General features: G+C 39.4%; 1 protein-coding gene across 3 annotated transcripts in view; it reads left to right on the forward strand.

Moving 5' to 3' along the window:
* The window catches only part of RGS22 (regulator of G protein signaling 22), a 143,243-nt gene that overhangs the window by 38,268 nt on the left and 86,874 nt on the right, over positions 1 to 18,101 (forward strand). For all 3 annotated transcript variants that reach the window (XM_069600519.1, XM_069600520.1, XM_069600518.1), the window contains 6 exons: positions 317 to 402; positions 1,027 to 1,195; positions 6,759 to 6,888; positions 9,577 to 10,177; positions 11,574 to 11,735; positions 16,584 to 16,758. In XM_069600519.1, the coding sequence (XP_069456620.1) occupies positions 317 to 402; positions 1,027 to 1,195; positions 6,759 to 6,888; positions 9,577 to 10,177; positions 11,574 to 11,735; positions 16,584 to 16,758 (1,323 nt within the window). The remainder of the gene's footprint in view (positions 1 to 316; positions 403 to 1,026; positions 1,196 to 6,758; positions 6,889 to 9,576; positions 10,178 to 11,573; positions 11,736 to 16,583; positions 16,759 to 18,101) is intronic.

Consider the following 18,101-nt stretch of genomic DNA (forward strand, 5'->3'; position numbering starts at 1 on the left):
TGAAAATACTGAGACTGATTAATTTTTTTGGTCATTTTTCCTCTTTCACTAAGTTACTTAAGTTTTCTGGATTCAGTTTGGTAGTCTGTAACATGTAGATAATAGCTGATATAGGTTTGTTGAGAGAATTAATGAAGTGTACCAGCAGACAGAGTGGCTTCAAACTTGAGACTCGGGGTTCTTTCTCCTGTCCAAATAGAAGGTAGAGGCAGGCTCCCTATAAGAGCTAGAGGTAACATTGCTCTAGTGATTAGACCATCATTGTCCTAACAGGTGATTTTCTGTGATATTTTCTTTTTCACTTGTCTTCTAACAGTGTCTCAATCGTGAACAAGGTATTCACTGGGTCAAAAAAGAAAGACTTCCAACATTTCTGGAAAGTGATTGTTACTTTGAATACAGGTATTGTAATCTCATTAATATACATATATTTTAAATGATTTTTTCACCAGAAATCATTTTCTTTACTTTCTTAATAAAATTGTGTACCTTTAACCCCACTGGAGTTTGTATTTTGGTTAATATGTAGTATAACATAGAGCATTGATAAAAATTGCTTAACATTTCCAAAGAGATTTCATAGAAACAGTACCTAATAAATGTACTTTAATTCTGCTTCTTTAATCATTATATTTAAATTTTTTTCTACTTCTGTAAAGGTATTTGTGTACAGGGTGATAAAAAATGAATATGAATGTCATAAAAAAGATAGAATGTTCTAGCACAGGGCCAAGTTTTTCTTTTATGCTCCCTGACTTTTAAAGTTTAAGTTCCTAAACACTCTGAAATTTTAATAAAATTTGACCCTTTCTTAGAACAACTATTTTCTAAAATATAAAACAGAATAATTATTAATTAATTAGTGATCCTATGAATAAGACATTAATTTTAGCAGCTCCTAAGAGAATCATCCTGCAAAGCTAGGAGGGGAGATTGATTTGAATACATAAAATAAAATTTTAGTTTTTATTCTGAATTCTACCATATTTGAAATTTATTTCAATTTGTATGATTTCTGAAATACAGGTTAGCCAAATTGATTTCACAAGTAAGATGGAGTGAATCAGGCATGAATATCATACTAGGTACAGAGTTTTCACCCTGGGTCCCGAAAAAACCACCCAGTCCACCACCTCCTCCTGTTGAAGAAGATGATGTAATAATTATGAAAAAGTTCTACATTTCTCTGGGCGAGGTAAAAGTTTGAGTGTTTTTTTGTGACTTGGCACTTTGGTGAAACTTGTCTTTTTAGAGACATGATGTTCATTTGAATAAGAAAATGTTTTCAAATACTTTCAAAGTAGATTTAGCAGAAATTCTTTTGGATTTATGCTGACTTATTTGCCCTACACTCTTTCACCTGAAATGTAATTAGAATTATTATTGTCATGTGTACAAAGGAAAATGGAAAATTGAAGAGCATGCCCACTGTCACGTGGGAAGTAAGGCTTTCATTGTTCATTCCAATTTTTTTTATTATTTAGAATCCATAATATTTGTACAAAGCAATGATAAATTGGATCTTCTCCTCCCTATTGTCAAGATTATTCTTTAGTAATTAAATGCATTACTGTTTAACTGTTACCAGGTATAAATTTGCCCTCCACAATTGGAGATTGTTGGGTAGTATAAGTACGTATGAAGAAATCTAACCCAGAATCAGATGTCCTTTTGGAAAACCATAGTATGCTGCTGCTGCTAAGTCGCTTCAGTCATGTCCGACTCTGTGTGACCCCATAGACGGCAGCCCACCAGGCTCCGCTGTCCCTGGGAGTCTTCAGGCAAGAACACTGGAGTGGGTTGCCATTTCCTTCTCTAGTGCATGAAAGTGAAAAGTGAAAGTGAGGTCACTCAGTCGTGTCCGACTCTTCACGACCCCATGGACTGCAGCCCACCAGGCTCCTCTGTCCATGGGATTTTCCAGGCAAGAGTGCTGGAGTGGGCTGCCATTGCCTTCTCCATAATATAGTGAAAATTATTGTTAGATCTTTGGCTTTATCAGGGAGGGAACCTTTTCCTTTTACACTTGTAGGTTCTTTGACTGGTCTAATTAAAAAATATTGACATACGACAGTTTTAGGCAAAAAAAAACAAAAAGTAATTTAGTTATATACAGGAGCCCTTTAAGAATATGAGACCCGAAACAAGTTGGGCAGTTGAGCTCTCCTGAGCTTGGGAATGGGATAGGGGCCTGGGGCTTCAGAGGGGAATAGGGTAAGTCACAGGACTGTAAGAAGACCAGATGTTTGCTAATTAGATGTTTGCCTGCCATAGAGGTAGGTAGTCATTCACACGAAAGTTATCTCTGGTACTGGCTCTCTCTGAGCCTGGCCCTGTAACTAAATTCTTTAAGGTAGTTAAAGGAGAGGTAGATGTTTTTCTTGAGTCTGCTGGGTCGAGGTCTCCTTTGGCTCACAATAATCCAGGTCATGGCATATTTTGGGGTCACTCTCCTGCTTCTCTTTACCATCTAATTATAAATCTTCTCTCTGGGAACAGGTTTCCAATATACAATTCTTTGCAAAGCCAGGAACTGCAAATATGTTACCCATGTGTTGCTATTGTCCTAGTTTCCATTCATGGCAGATATTGCTAATCAATCATGGCAGTTTTCCTGCTGAGCTAGGACTTGGCTCTAAATTCTTTTCAACACAGCCCCCTAGGCAGGCACTTCCAATTGATCAAAGATGTCATTCAAGAGGAAAACATCTCTGTTGGAATGGATATCCTTACCCTATCTTTTTGAACATTTTTTTTCATGTGTAAGCTCCTATATAATTTTGTGGTTTGACAGTTCTATCAGCAATATTTGGCAAAAATGTTAAAAAAAAATGTGTGCCAGTCCCATCATTTCCTCTGAATAATGCTCAGGAATATACAAAGTCACATTTTTCTTTTCTCTTATATTTATTTTTCAGTATTTATTTTTTCTCTTAACATATGTGTTCTAATAATGTTAGGGATGTCAAAAACGTACTAATGGTAGAGGTCCATAAACATACTAAGGAAAGACTCAATCTAGGAGAATAAGTTCTGATTCCTTAAATGTAAATTGAATCAGATATAAGAAAATAAAAATCCAAGCTACTTTACTTTTACTATTTTCTGTGATGGAAGAAAACTCATTTCTGTCAACTTGAGTAATACTAGAATTATATATTTCTTTTTAATAGCCTTTGAACTTGAGTGTTCAATTTTTGGGGCCGTTAAATCATTAAACCATGACTCTGCTGCTGCTGCTAAGTCGCTTCAATCGTGTCCGACTCTGTGCGACCCCATAGACAGCAGCCCACTAGGCTTCTCTGTCTCTGGGATTCTCCAGGCAAGAACACTGGAGTGGGTTGCCATTTCCTTCTCCAATGCATGAAAGTGAAAAGCGAAAGTGAAGTCGCTCAGTCGTGCCTGACTCTTAGCAACCCCATGGACTGCAGCCCACCAGGCTCCTCCGTCCATGGGATTTTCCAGGCAAGAGTACTGGAGTGGGGTGCCATTGCCTTCTCCGAACCATGGCTATAGATAGATATTAATCCTTATGATAATTAGTAATACTTCTTTGTCTTCAGTTATACCATCTAAACACAAACAACCCATCTTTTAAGAATATAGAGTAGTTAACTGTTTTTATAACTGGCTAACTACTTCTTTCTCCTCTATCTTCCGCTCTCTTATCTTTTTGTGTAGTTAATTTAATGACTCTTGTATGTTGGTCTTAATTCCTTGATAGTTCCTTAATTATTTTGGTCTCCTCTCAGTGCTTAGGATAGAACTTGGAACAGAGTAGTCATTTAATAAGTATTTTGAATGAATATAATTAGTAATAAATGATTTTGTTTTAGAGAAAGAAAAAGAGGAAACAAAAGGAAATTAGATTCAAAGCTACTATCTACCTTACTTCTAAAAGGGATAGTACTACACCAGTGGCACCTGGTGTTTCTCTCTCTTGCCTTTGGTCTTGTTATGTAGCCTGACTTGCCCCACTAATTTTCCATAATTCCATTTGAGCCTTGCCTCCTCTGTAAGTGTTCCTTAGGCTAAGATGACTTAGTTGGAAAAAGGAAAAGTGAGAGTAATGCTGGACACTCCCTTCTCTGCTTCTGTTGAACAAGTTGGATTATCCTAGAAAAGTAGGTGAGGACATTTCTAAGAGAAGTGGGAAGAAGAATCTTCCCAGGGCATCTGAGATGCAGTTTCTTAGGACTGGGGCATTTGAAGCTGCATGTCAGGTTGAGAATTGGATCAGCTGATTCAGGAGTACATAAAAGAAAGGAAAAACTGAAGACTCCATCCAGGGGCAGGTGAGTCAGAAATCATCCTTCAGGAAGCATCCCATCCAAGCAAAGTTGTGAAAATAAAATCTAAGGTAAAGGGGAAGTTGAACGTGGAGAGGTTTCCAGTGCTCCTGAGAGTAAGTTTTTGTCATGTTATTTCAGTTCAGTTCAGTCGCTCAGTTGTGTCCGACTCTTTGCGACCCCATGAATCGCAGCACGCCAGGCCTCCCTGTCCATTACCATCTCCTGGAGTTCATTCAGACTCGCGTTCATCGAGTCCGTGATGCCATCCAGCCATCTCATCCTCTGTCGTCCCCTTCTTCTCTTGCCCCCAATCCCTCCCAGCATCAGAGTCTTTTCCAAGGAGTCAACTCTTTGCATGAGGTGTCCAGAGTACTGGAGCTTCAGCTTTAGCATCATTCCTTCCAAAGAAATCCCAGGGTTGATCTCTTTGCAGTCCAAGGGACTCTCAAGAGTCTTCTCCAATACCACAGTTCAAACGCATCAATTCTTTGGCGCTCAGCCTTCTTCACAGTCCAACTTTCACATCCATACATGACCACAGGAAAAACCATAGCCTTGACTAGACAGACCTTAGTCGGCAAAGTAATGTCTCTGCTTTTGAATATGCTGTCTACGTTGGTCATAACTTTTCTTCCAAGGAGTAAGCATCTTTTAACTTCATGGCTGCAGTCACCATCTACAGTGATTTTGGAGCCCTCCAGAATAAAGTCTGACACTGTTTCCACTGTTTCCCCATCTATTTCCCATGAAGTGATGGGACCAGATGCCGTGATCTTCGTTTTCTGAATGTTGAGCTTTAAGCCAACTTTTTCACTCTCCTCTTTCACTTTCATCAAGAGGCTTTTTAGTTCCTCTTCACTTTCTGCCATAAGGGTGGTGTCATCTGCGTATCTGAGGTTCTGGATATTTCTCCCGGCAATCTTGATTCCAGCTTGTGTTTCTTCCAGTCCAGCGTTTCTCATGATGTACTCTGCCTAGAAGTTAAATAAGCAGGGTGACAATATACAGCCTTGACGTACTCCTTTTCCTATTTGGAGCCAGTCTGTTGTTCCATGTCCAGTTCTAACTGTTGCTTCCTGACCTGCATACAGGTTTCTCAAGAGGCAGGTTAGGTGGTCTGGTATTCCCATCTCTTTCATAATTTTCCACAGTTTATTGTGATCCGCACAGTCAAAGGCTTTGGCATAGTCAATAAAGCAGAAATAGATGTTTTTCTGGAACTCTCTTGGTTTTTCCATGATCCAGCAGATGTTGGCAATTTGATCTCTGGTTCCTCTGCCTTTTCTAAAACCAGCTTGAATATCAGGGAGTTCACAGTTCACGTATTGCTGAAGCCTGGTTTGGAGAATTTTGAGCATTACTTTACTAGCATGTGAGATGAGTGCAATTGTGCGGTAGTTTGAGCATTCTTTGGCATTGCCTTTCTTTGGAATTGGAATGAAAACTGACCTTTTCCAGTCCTGTGGCCACTGCTGAGTTTTCCAAACTTGCTGGCCTATTGAGTGCAGCACTTTCACAGCATCATCTTTCAGGATTTGAAACAGCTCAACCGGAATTCCATCACCTCCACTAGCTTTGTTCATAGTGATGCTTTCTAAGGCCCACTTGACTTTACATTCCAAGATGTCTGGCTCTAGATTAGTGATCACATCATCATGATTATCTTGGTCGTGAAGCTCTTTTTTGTACAGTTCTTCCGTGTATTCTTGCCGCCTCTTCTTAGTATCTTCTGCTTCTGTTAGGTCCATACCATTTCTGTCCTTTATTGTGCCCATCTTTGCCTGAAATGTTCCCTTGGTATCTCTAATTTTCTTAAAGAGATCTCTAGTCTTTCCCATTCTGTTGTTTTCCTCTATTTCTTTGCATTGATCGCTGAAGAAGGCTTTCTTATCTCTTCTTGCTATTCTTTGGAACTCTACATTCAGATGCTTATATCTTTCCTTTTCTCCTTTGCTTTTGGCCTCTCTTCTTTTCACAGCTATTTGTAAGGCCTCCCCAGACAGCCATTTTGCTATAAGGAGTTGTTAAAAACACTGAGCCTGACCAGATGGAACTAGGGGCATGAAATCATTGAGAAAGTTGTAAATGGGAGCAGCTGGCAAAAGATGCATCCAAAGAGTGATGAGCTATGGAGACTGCCATGTTAACTTAGATGGTGGGAATTTTTAGTGAATTCAGGAAATAAGGTTGCATGTTTCTGGTGGAGGAGTGAAAAATTTGATGGGTATTGAGCTCCTTTTTTTTCCTTTGATCATCTAATATGAAAATAATCTGAATTGAAATTTCCTTACCATTATTCTCAGCTAACGAATTTTTCTGTGTACAATATTCTTTGCTTTCACAGCATAATTTTTCCTTTACATATTATACTATACAAATTGAGTATTATCATAATGATTTATCCAGATTCATGATTGGAAGAATACTGCTAATAGTGGTTAAACAAATGTGCTCCTTTCTTCCTAGGCCTCCTATACTCAAACAAAAGATTGGTTTGCCTTAGCAAAACAATGTCAGCAAACAGTACCAACCTTTTCATTACCATCTTGTGTTTTCCACGACAAAACGGAATCACCAATTGTTTCATCTGTTTCTGGTAAGCAGAAAAGGACAAGGATAAGAATGACCCCAGAACTCCTTTTTACATCTTTTGTTGTTGTTATTCTAAACTTACAATACAACACTTAGTGAATAGGGAAAAAAACGGTATCTCCTGCAACTCCACTCTCTACTGTTTTCTAAGAGACAGCCTGGTATAGTGAAAAGAAGAGGGGTTTAGAACCCAACACTGATACTTATTAGTTTGTGACTTCTGCAAATTTTCCGCTTCTGGTAACTTTGCTTTTGTCATCTGTAAGATTAAACTAATGATGCATATATACTGAATATATAAAATGTTTAGTGCTTGGTACCTAATAGACAATCAATAAATATTTGCTTTATCATTATTTCATATTACAGTTTACAAATTCTTATTATTAAGAATTTGAAATGAAGTGGGTACAACCTTTCTCTCCTTCCAAAAGTAAATAGTGATTAATGGAACTTGAGTTATCCTACTGTTTTTAAGTTCAGACGATTTTTCACCTTGAAAAGCAGATAAATGTCTGCTGTGGGTGGATGAACTTCGGTGGGTGACAGAAACTTTTCATAAATAAAGGGGACCTTCCAGAAATGGTCCAGAAAGGACTTCCGTGTGGCTCAGATGGTAAAGCGCGTCTGCCTACAATGCGGGAGACCTGGGATCGATCCCTGGGTCGGGAAGATCCTCTGGAGAAGGAAATGGCAACCCACTCCAGTACTCTTGCCTGGAAAATCCCATGGACAGAGGAGCATGGTGGGCTACAGTCCACAGGGTCGCAAGGAGTCTGACACGACTGAGTGACTTCACTTTCACTTTTCACTTTCATGCATTGGAGAAGGAAATGGCAACCCACTCCAGTACTCTTGCCTGGGAAATCCCATGGATGGAGGAGCCTGGTAAGCTACAGTCCGTGGGTTTGCAAAGAGTCGGACATGACTGAGCGACTTTACCTTACCTTACCTTACCTCCAGAAACAGTACTAATTAATATATGATATTGCTTGAGGAAAAAAAAAATCTAGCAATGTGATTCAGGAAGGGAATCCCGCAATTCACTAACTTATTGCATAGTTCCTTTGATAAGTACCAGAAACCTCTGAGGGTGATAAATCTGGAGTCTCTAGAATTGAACCTAAATCTAGGTAAAGAGGAAAATCATCTTTCTAATTGGAAATTACGGAATTTATAGATTTCTTACTGTTGCCTCCAAATAGTGAAGTAGAAAATTGGAGCGTGAAGTTAGTGAACAGAGAAAGAAAGGATACCAGAAAGGCAGTGAGCAGAAGTGCCAGGCTTGTACTCTCTCTCCATGTTTGTGGGGTTAAGTGTATACCCACTATCCTTTCACAGGTCTACAAAAGTCTAATCTCAATTTTAGGGAAATTTATTATACATAGTTTCAATTAAAATTATGAAAAGTTTTCAGTTTATTGAGATTTGAAATCTATTACTGAGAAAATTGAGGTTGGGACAAATGGATCAGGGTTTTCCTGATCCCTGGCTTTGTGAGCAGTAGATTTGCTATGTGAAATAAAGCACAGACATCAGATATTTCACTGATATCTGAAATACTAAAAAAAAAAAAAAAAAAAAAGGCTAGACTACATCTTTAGAAAAAGTGTAAATGTAGTCCATTTGTATTTGTAAGTCTTCACAAGGACTTTATGCAATTTTTAAATTTTAATGATAGGTTGTAAGTATAGTAGTAATTGAATTTTTCTCATAAAATAGTCAATTTAAAAATTGCTAATATGACTCCAATTCTGGTCTGTTCATCTATCATCTCATCATCTATGGTAGCTAATTTTATTTTACCATGCAACATGAAACATTAAAGTACACACAATCATTTGGTATACACATTCTAATTCTTTAATAGACTTGGCCTTTGCATGTTGACATTATCAGCCTGAAATATTACATTTTAAAAGTGTGTCATGTCTTTTTGAAGCTCCTCTTTATTGAGGATAGCAAATATTTAGTTCATCTGCCACCAATATCCTCTTCAGGTCCAGGGAAAATATGGCCAATCCCTGTTGGCACTTCTTTTCTCTCAGTTCAGTTCAGTCACTCAGTCGTGTCCGACTCTTTGCTACCCCATGAACCGCAGCACGCCAGGCGTCCCTGTCCATCACCAACTCCCAGAGTTTACCCAAACTCATGTCCATTGAGTTGGTGATGCCATCCAACCATCTCATCCTCTGTTGTCCCCTTCTCCTCCTACCCTCAATCTTTCCCAGCATCAGGGTCTTTTCAAATGAGTCAGCTCTTTGCATCAGGTGGCCAAAGTATTGGAGTTTCAGTTTCAACATCAGTCCTTCCAGTGAACAGCCAGGACTGATTTCCTTTAGGATGGACTGGTTGGATCTCCTTGCAGTCCAAGGGACTCTCAAGAGTCTTCTCCAACACCACAGTTCAAAAGCATCAATTCTTCGGTGCTCAGCTTTCTTTATGGTCCAACTCTGACATCCATACTCTACTGGAAAAATCATAGCCTTGACTAGACGGACCTTTGTTGACAGAGTAATGTCTCTGCTTTTTAATATGCTGTCTAGGTTGGTCATAATTCCTTCCAAGGAGTAAGCGTCTTAATTTCATGGCTGCAATCACCATCTGCAGTGATTTATAGCATCTAGTTAACAGTTAAAAGAAAACTTTTACATTAATATCTAATCTAATAGCCTTTTATGATTTAATACAGAGAGTTTTATCTTTGATGATGGAGTTCACCCCAGGACGAAAAAGGGCCTATTAAAAACCACTAGATTAATCTCCGAATTTGAAGAAGATGGGTCTGTATCTCTACAGGACACTCCTTCTCAAGCTCTTCTGAGGATATACCTTGAAAAGCAACAGAATGTTGATAAAAGCCTGACACTGCACTTCTCAACATGCGAAGAGTTCTTGAGATCTTACGTCTCCTTTATTTTGAGAATGGCAATTCATCAAGTTCTTGGAGTAACACTTAGAGAAAGCCCAGATTACGTAAATTTCAGAAACGTAACAGAAGTGGTATTTGATGACATTGGGGGGCCTACCTCTAGCAAGAATGTTTTGTTCGATGAAATGCTAAGGGAAAAGTCGGAAAGCGTGTTAGAACAAGCAGTTTCAAAACCTGACAGCGTTGGACTCGACAGCAGGGCTGATTGGTGTATTTCTCACAAAACTTATGACATTGGCAATAGAAAAGAGTTTGAAAGATTTAAGAAATTTTTAAAAGGTACCTTAGGGGAGAAATATTGGTGGCTATGGATGGATATTGAGAGGTTAAAAGTTCTTAAGAATCCTGGAAGACATCAAAGGTATTTCTATTTTTTTTTCAATTGTTTTAAAATCAAATTATAAAATATTAGTTTGGGTCATCTAAGCACAGACAGAAGGCCTGGAATAAATATATAAATGTAATTTATACTTTTAGAAGAATTAATAATAAGATTTATTTTATTATAATAAAATTGATTTACAGAAAAGGTACCTTATGCCAGTGTAAAGGGCTGGCTGTTGCTGGCAGCCTGCTCAGTTAATAAATTCTGCGGTCTTTAGCCAGATGCCACTTAGGCATATCTGAATGAGATATCTGCTGGATACGATCTGCTGGAGAGAGCCTCTTAGGTCCGATGGAGCATGGGCCTTTGTTTAGCTGCTCCGTATGTGTTAGATCACTACAAGTCTTATGAACCTTGGAGGACTCTGCTTTATGTCCTTCTCTTGTCTGTGTTCTCCTGATCTGCTCTGAAGTAGACTGTGATCCCCATTAAAGGTTTGACTGATTAAATACTAGAGACTGGGTTCTTCCAGTTACTCAGAGGCATTCAGATCACAAAGCTCATTCTTGTACATAGTTATAAGAGCAGGGGTTACAAAATGGTTGATTATGAAGCATGACCTAATTGACCCTGGGATGGAAGGCTGCTACCACTTTCTAAGACATGTTAGGGAAAGGATATACAGTCAACCTACATAGGTTCTTCAGAGTTAATACTCTATTAGTTCCTATTGTTGCTGTCATTAATTGCCACAGACTCAGTGGCTTGAAGCAACATAAATTAATTTTCTTCCGATTAAAAGGTCAGAAGTCTAAATGGGTCTGCAGGCCTGCATTCCTTCTGGCACTCCAGGGGAGAATCCATTTCCTTGCCTTTTCCCACTTCTGACGCTATCTGCTCTCCTTGGTTCAGGGCCCCTTCCTCCGTCTTCAGAGCCAGTGGCATGACATCTTTTCTCCTCTCTACCCTCGGCTTCTGTCCTCCCATCTTTTCTCTATGACTGTTACCCTTCTGCCTCCTTCTTAGAAGGATTGTTAATGATTATATTAGCACCAGCTAGATAGCCCAGGATAATCTCCTCAAACCCCTAATCACCTCTGCAGAGTCCCTTCTGTCATGTAAGATCGCATTCTTAGGTTCTGGAGATGAGGGTGTGGACATCTTAGCAAGGCCACTGTTTAGCTCATCAAAACTATCCTTCCCATTCCCATACCTGTGGGATCTATGTTTATCTTCACACTGGTGCTCCTGTAATTCACTTTTGGTTCTTTGTTCAGTTGCTCAGTCGTGGTCCTCCTCTTTGTGACCCCACTTTTGGTTCTAAGATGCTTCATTAGTTGCTTGAAACATTTTGGAAGTGAAAATATTTGGCTAGTTGAATATTGTGTCACCATGTATGTGCGTGCCCATTTGTGTATGTGTTTTATTTCAGACATATTGAGAAGATGAAAAAATGCTTTTTAGTGAGCAGTGGAGATTACTACCTTTCTGCAGAAGTCTTATCAAAATTTAAACTACTAGATGGATCTCAGTGGAATGAAGAACACTTAAAAAAAATTCAGACTGAGGTTGTAAAACCTTTACTTCTTTATTGGTAAGAAAAATAATGAGAATCAAAGTTATTTGCTTTCACTTTCATTAAGCTAGTTACAGGTTATACTTTTTGTCTTAAGGATGTATGACTTATCGGAATTTTAAATGACAAGATTATTATATTATCTTCGGCCTTCTTTAAAGTACCTATCCTTTAGATAATGTTGGTGTTTGAGGGACTTGCAGTTCAGTTCAGTTGCTCAGTCGTGTTGACTCTTTGCAACCTCATGAACTGCAGCATGCCAGGCTTCCCTGTCCATCACCAACTTCCAGAGTGTACTTAAACTCATGTCCATCCAGTCGGTGATGCCATCCAACCATATAATCCTCTGTCGTCCCCTTCTCCTGCCCTCAATCTTTCCCAGCATCAGGGTCTTTTCCAATGAGTTGGTTCTTTGCATCAGGTGGCCAAAGTCTTGGAGTTTCAGCTTCAGCATCAGTCCTTCCAATGAATATTCAGGAATGATTTCCTTTAGGATGGACTTGTTGGATCTCCTTGCAGTCCAAGGGACTCTAAAAAGTCTTCTCCAACACTATATTTCAAAAGCATCAATTCTCGGGTGCTCAGCTTTCTTAATAGTCCAACTCTCATATCCATACATGACCACTGGAAAAACTATAGCCTTGACTAGACGGACCTTTGTTGGCGAAGTAATATCTCTGCTTTTGAATATGCTGTCTAGGTTGGTCATAGCTTTTCTTCCAAGGAGCAAGCGTCTTTTAATTTCATGGCTGCAGTCACCATCTGCAGTGATTTTGGAACCCCCAAAATAAAGTCTCTCACTGTTTCCCCATCTATTTGCCATGAAGTAATGGTGACCAGATGCCATGATCTTAGTTTTCTGAATGTTGAGTTGTAAGCCAACTTTTTCATTCTCCTCTTTCACTTTCATCAAGAGGGTCTTTAGCTCTTCTTCTCTTTCTGCCATAAGGGGGGTGTCATCTGCATATCTGAGGTTATTGATATTTCTCTGTTACAAGATGGGTTTTAACTCCATGTTAACTTTGTGAATGTATCCTCCTACACTTGACCTCTTATGCTCAGTATCTCTTCAAATTGATGTGTGTGTGTGTGTGTGTGTATGTGCATACATGTACAATAGCTCAAGTTAGATTTATCATCTCAGTAAACATTCCATGAACACTTCCTGTGAGCCAGGTGCTGTGCTAAGGGTACAAGGGTAAAACATAGTCAAGTCTAGTGGTCCTAGTCTAGTGGGAGGAACCTACGTGTGAAATGAGTGTACTAAAAGCAAGTGTGGTGGATGCACAGGACACGGAGAAGAGGTAGTATTTCACCTGGGACTCGAGGGACTCGAGAAGCATGGAGAAGAGCATGGGCCTCGTGAAGGAAATGTGTGCTATCTGAGGATCAGGGAGCTGTCCGCTGTGGCCGTGATCGATCTGATGATGTCACTTCCCTGCTTTAAGGCTTTCACTAGTTACCCTCAAGCTTTCAGTGTGAGGTTCAAATTCCTTAAGTTAACAAATAAGGTCATCATGATTTGCCCCTTGCCTCTGTCTCTCGATTATCTCCCATCTAGGTATTTCAGATTACTTGTATACTTTGTATTTTCCCATATAGAGGGAGAATGTTGTTTTTCTCTGTATAAATTTCTGTTCTTAAATATTTAAGAAGGGCAGAAAGGTATAAATTATAATATGCACCTATATACACACCACCCAGCTTAAAAAGCATTACAAAAAGTATAGTAGAAGCTTTCCTTTTCTTATTTTAACTTTTTTGTTTTGAGAGAATGATAGATTCATATGAAGTTGTAAGGAATTACACAAAGATTCTGTATACCTGTTACCCAGTTCCCTGCCAGCCTCCCCCCCCCCCCCCCCCGGTGGTAACATCTTGCTTAACTGTAGTTAAGCAATACTGCAGTGATGGAATTGACGTTGATAAAGCTCAACAATCTTTTTTCATATTTTGCCAGTTTCTCATAATTTATTTCTCTGTATACAGTTTTATCACATGCACTTGCCATTACAGTCAAGATATAGAGCAGTTATATTACCACATGCATCCCTTTGTATTGCTCTCTTATAACCATGTCTGCCTCTCACCTTCCCCCTTTCTCATAATTACTGGAAAACTACTCATCTATTATATAAATGAAATAATGTAATATATAATCTTTGGGGATTATTTTTTCATTCAGGATAATTCCTTTGAGATGCATCCAAGTTGTTTTGTTCTTCATTACTGAGTAGTATTCTGTTGTGTGGATGTTACACATTCAGTCTCCCACTGAGGGACATTAGGATTGTTTTCAGTCTTTTGATGTTACTAATAAAGCTGCTGTGAACATTCATGTACAGATTTCTGCATGAACATAAATCTTCCTTTCCCTGGAATTAAAGTCCAGGAATGAGATTAGTGGGTCATATAATCTGTTTTTAGTTTTTATAGTGTTAGTGGCTCAGTCCTGTCTGAATGACTCTTTATGACCCATAGACCATAGCCTGACAGGTTCCTCTGTCTGTGGAATTCTCCAGGCAAGAATACTGGCGTGGGTTGCCATTCCCTTCTCCAGGGGATCTTCCCAACCCAGGGATCAGACCTGGGTCTCCCGCATTTCAGGCAGGTTCTTTACTGTGTGAGCCACTAGGGAAGCCAGGGCATGGCTGCCCACTCCAGCATTCTTCTCTAGAGAATTCTATGGACAGAGGAGCCTGGCGGCCTACAGCCCACGGGGTCACAAAGAGTTGGACACGACTGAGGGACTAACACTTTCACTTTCATGGATGATGCCTATGGTGTCAAGCCTGAGAACTCTTTGCCCAGTGCTATATTTGGAAGATTTTCTCCTGTGCTGTTCTTTAAAAATCTTACAATTCTATGTTTTAAGTTAGATCCATAGCCTATTTTGAGTTAATTTTTATAATTTTTATATAGGGTGTGAGGTTTAGGTCAAGGTTCAGTTTTGGTTTATTTTTTTCTTATGGATATCCAGATTCATTTATTGAAAAGGCTGTTTTTCCTCTTCTTTTCTATATTTTACATTAACATACAGTAAAGCAAACTGTATAGATGCACATGACAGTCGGCGCGCAAACATCACTTTAGGAGACTCTCAGAGCCCTTTTGTCATCAGACTCTTCCTCCTCTCTTCACCCCTGGCAACCACTGTTGTTTGTCGCTGTATTTTTGTCTTTTTTTAGAATGCCATGTAATTATACAGGATTAGCTTTTTGAGCCTGACTTCTGTTGGTCAGCACACTGCCACTGAAGCATAAATGCATCCAAATTGTTGCACCTATTGTAGTTCATCCATTTTGTTATTTTGACTTTCCAGTTGTTCATTGTTGGTAAGTAGAAATGTGATGGACACGTGTGTGCACTCAGCTCAGGCTGGAGAGAGCAGAAGCCCTTCCATCTCAACTGCTAACCTCAAACAGGCCGCCTGCGCCTTCTGGCTCTTTTGGTGCCCCTCCATTCTCAGGGCCAGCATCAGGCACTTCCTTCCTCTTGTGGCCCACACACCGATGTCATGCAGGTCTTGTGGCTGATCTTTTGTACCCACTGCCTGTATATTGGGGTTGTGGGATACCTCGTCACATTAACACGTGTTATTCTAAACGTTGTCCATGAGTTTTTGGTTTTGCTATCTAGTCATGCTATCTGATTTTATGAAGGGATTCAGGGATGTAGAAAAACAATATTGCTGACATTGCCATTTTCCCAGAATCCTTTCTTACCTTTTTTCTTGATCTAGCTAAATCCTGTGTATTCTTTAAAATTAAAAACCTAAGTAAAAACAAATACTCATGTATTTCTCACCATGTTGGTTGGGAAATAAAGCATTGTGAAGACCCCTGAAGGTGCCTTGCTAGTTACCCCATCTTCCATCCACTTGGAGGTAGCCACTTTCTGGACTTGTGATTACCACCTTACTTGTCATTGCAGTTTTACCAACCATGTATGCAAATAAATCCCTAAATATGTGTTTTTATCTTCCTGCTCTACAGCTTTATAAAAATGGAATCGTGTTGCCTGCCTTCTTTTGTGTCTTCTGTCAACATTACGGGCTTCCCTTGTGGCTCTGGCTCAGACCGTAAAGAATCTGCCTGCAGTGTGGGAGACCTAGATTTGGTCCCTGGGTCAGGAAGATCCCCTGGAGAAGGAAACGGCTACCCACTCCAGTATTCTTGCCTAGAAAATTCCTTGGACAGAGGAGCCTGGTGGGCTGTAGTCCATGGCATCACAAAGAGTCAGACATAACTGATTTAACTGTAACTGTATTGAGAGTTTTATCAATTTTCACTGTTGTATACAATATTCCACTACATCAACATACCATAGATTATTTATTGTTAAAAAAAATTTGTGTCATTTTCTCTTTTTACAATTACAAGCAATGCTGTACGCATATCCCCTTTTCCAAAATAGTTGTACCAACTGCACTCATACCAACAGAATATGAGAGTACTTATTATTACAAATTCATGATAACATTTGATAGTGTGAGATTCTTAAATTTTTGGCTATTTGGTATGTCATTGGTGTTTGGTGTTTTTAATTTGCATTTCCCTGATTATTGTTGATGTTGATAACTTTTCAATATTTAGTGGTCATTTGGATTTCAGCTTTCATAAGTTCCCTGTGTATCTTCTTTGCCCACTTTTCTTTTGAGAGATACATGGATAGATGGATAGATATGATAGATAACACACACGTACACACACATAACATTGCGGGGAGAGGATAGGGAGCAGGAAAAGAAGAAATTATTAGAAAAGGGATGTGGCAAGACTGATCATTGTGAACACATATTATATGTTCTGATTTTTGAGGCTTATTGCCTAGATTAATCTTAATTTTTTTTTTTCCTCTAACTAGGGCACCAAGATTCTGTGTTACTCATACCTCCTCAACAAAACATGCTAGTGCTGAACTGAAATTCTGGCACCTTCGTCAAGAGCAACCAAGGAAGGATGTTGACCCTTTCCCGCAAATGGCAACCCTCTTGCCGTTAAGACCCAAATCTTGCATTCCACAGTTATCTGAGATGCAGGTAGGTTGTCCAGCAATACTTTGATCTCTTAAGTTTGTACTAAAACTTGTCGATGCTTGGGTTTTGTACACTTGCCCTGAAGTTTTATCATAAGCTTTTAATTTTTTTTTTTTTTTTTTGGTTTTTGTTCATGTACATGCTGCAGCAATTAGGAAATAAGAAAATCTATGGTTCGTTCCTCACCAGTCTGCCAATGTGATTTTTGAACATGCACGATCATGTCGCTTACTTGCTCAAAACTCCCTAGTGGCCTCCTCTTTCAGTCAGAATACAGGCTAGAGTCTTTATGCAGCTGTCCATGGCCCTGCTAGCTTCCTGGCCTTATTTCCTAGCATTCTTCTCTAGCTTGCACCACTCCATGCTGTTCCTGGAACACACCAAACAGACACCTGAGAGTGTTGCACATGCTCTTTCCCTTCAACTGGAGCACTCTTCCTCCAGATACGCGTGTGGTCGCCCCTCACACACCTCGGTGTCTGCCCTGGTATCACTTAGTCAGAGAGGCTGCCCTTGATTCTTCCACGTAAGCACGCTGTGCAGGCCAGCACAGATTACTATCCAAGCTCTCTGCTCTGCCTTATTTTGCCTCATCATACTTAAGACCACGCTGATTTATGTTTATTGTCTTTCACCTCCTACCAGAATATAAGGGACTTTTCTTTATTAACTGCTTTCTCTCAGTGCCTGGAATAGTGCCTGGTGCTTAATAAGTATAAACTGAACAAACGAGTGAAAAATAGCAACGGCAAAATTAGAAATGGTGAGCATTATTTTCACAATAGGGAAGAATTAAGATAGGACAAAAAATAGGAAAAGTCCACAAAGAGAAGAAAACCAAATTTACGGAGAAGAAGTAAATAACCCTATGTGCTTTGGCACAGAGATGTAATAAATGTAGCTAAGACATACATTTCAGAAGTAAAGAGCCTTATTAATCTTTCTAGCCTTTAAAGGTGTCACAGAATGTTGTGTTATTGACCATAGTCACACACGACCCCTTCAAAAATGATTACTTTGTGATTAAGATATCTTATTTTTAAAAGTCAGGAAGATGTATAATGTGACTTTTAAAATTCTGCTTCTACAAGTAGTGCTTTAGAGCTGCAAATACCTTACAGTTTTTCTGTCGGTAGTTTCTTAACCCTGTATGCATTCTAGAATCACAGAGAGCTTTTAGACATACTGATGCCTGGGTCCCACCTTCAGAGAGTCAGATTTAATTGATACAGGCTGAGTACATTCAATTCAGTTCAGTCACTAAGCCGTGTCCAATTCTTTCCAACCCTGTGGGCTGCAGCACACCAGGATTCCCTGTCCATCACCAGACCAGGTGAGAGTCACTC

Source organism: Ovis canadensis, chromosome 9 (assembly GCF_042477335.2).
Source record: "Ovis canadensis isolate MfBH-ARS-UI-01 breed Bighorn chromosome 9, ARS-UI_OviCan_v2, whole genome shotgun sequence".
Taxonomy (NCBI): domain Eukaryota; kingdom Metazoa; phylum Chordata; class Mammalia; order Artiodactyla; family Bovidae; genus Ovis; species Ovis canadensis.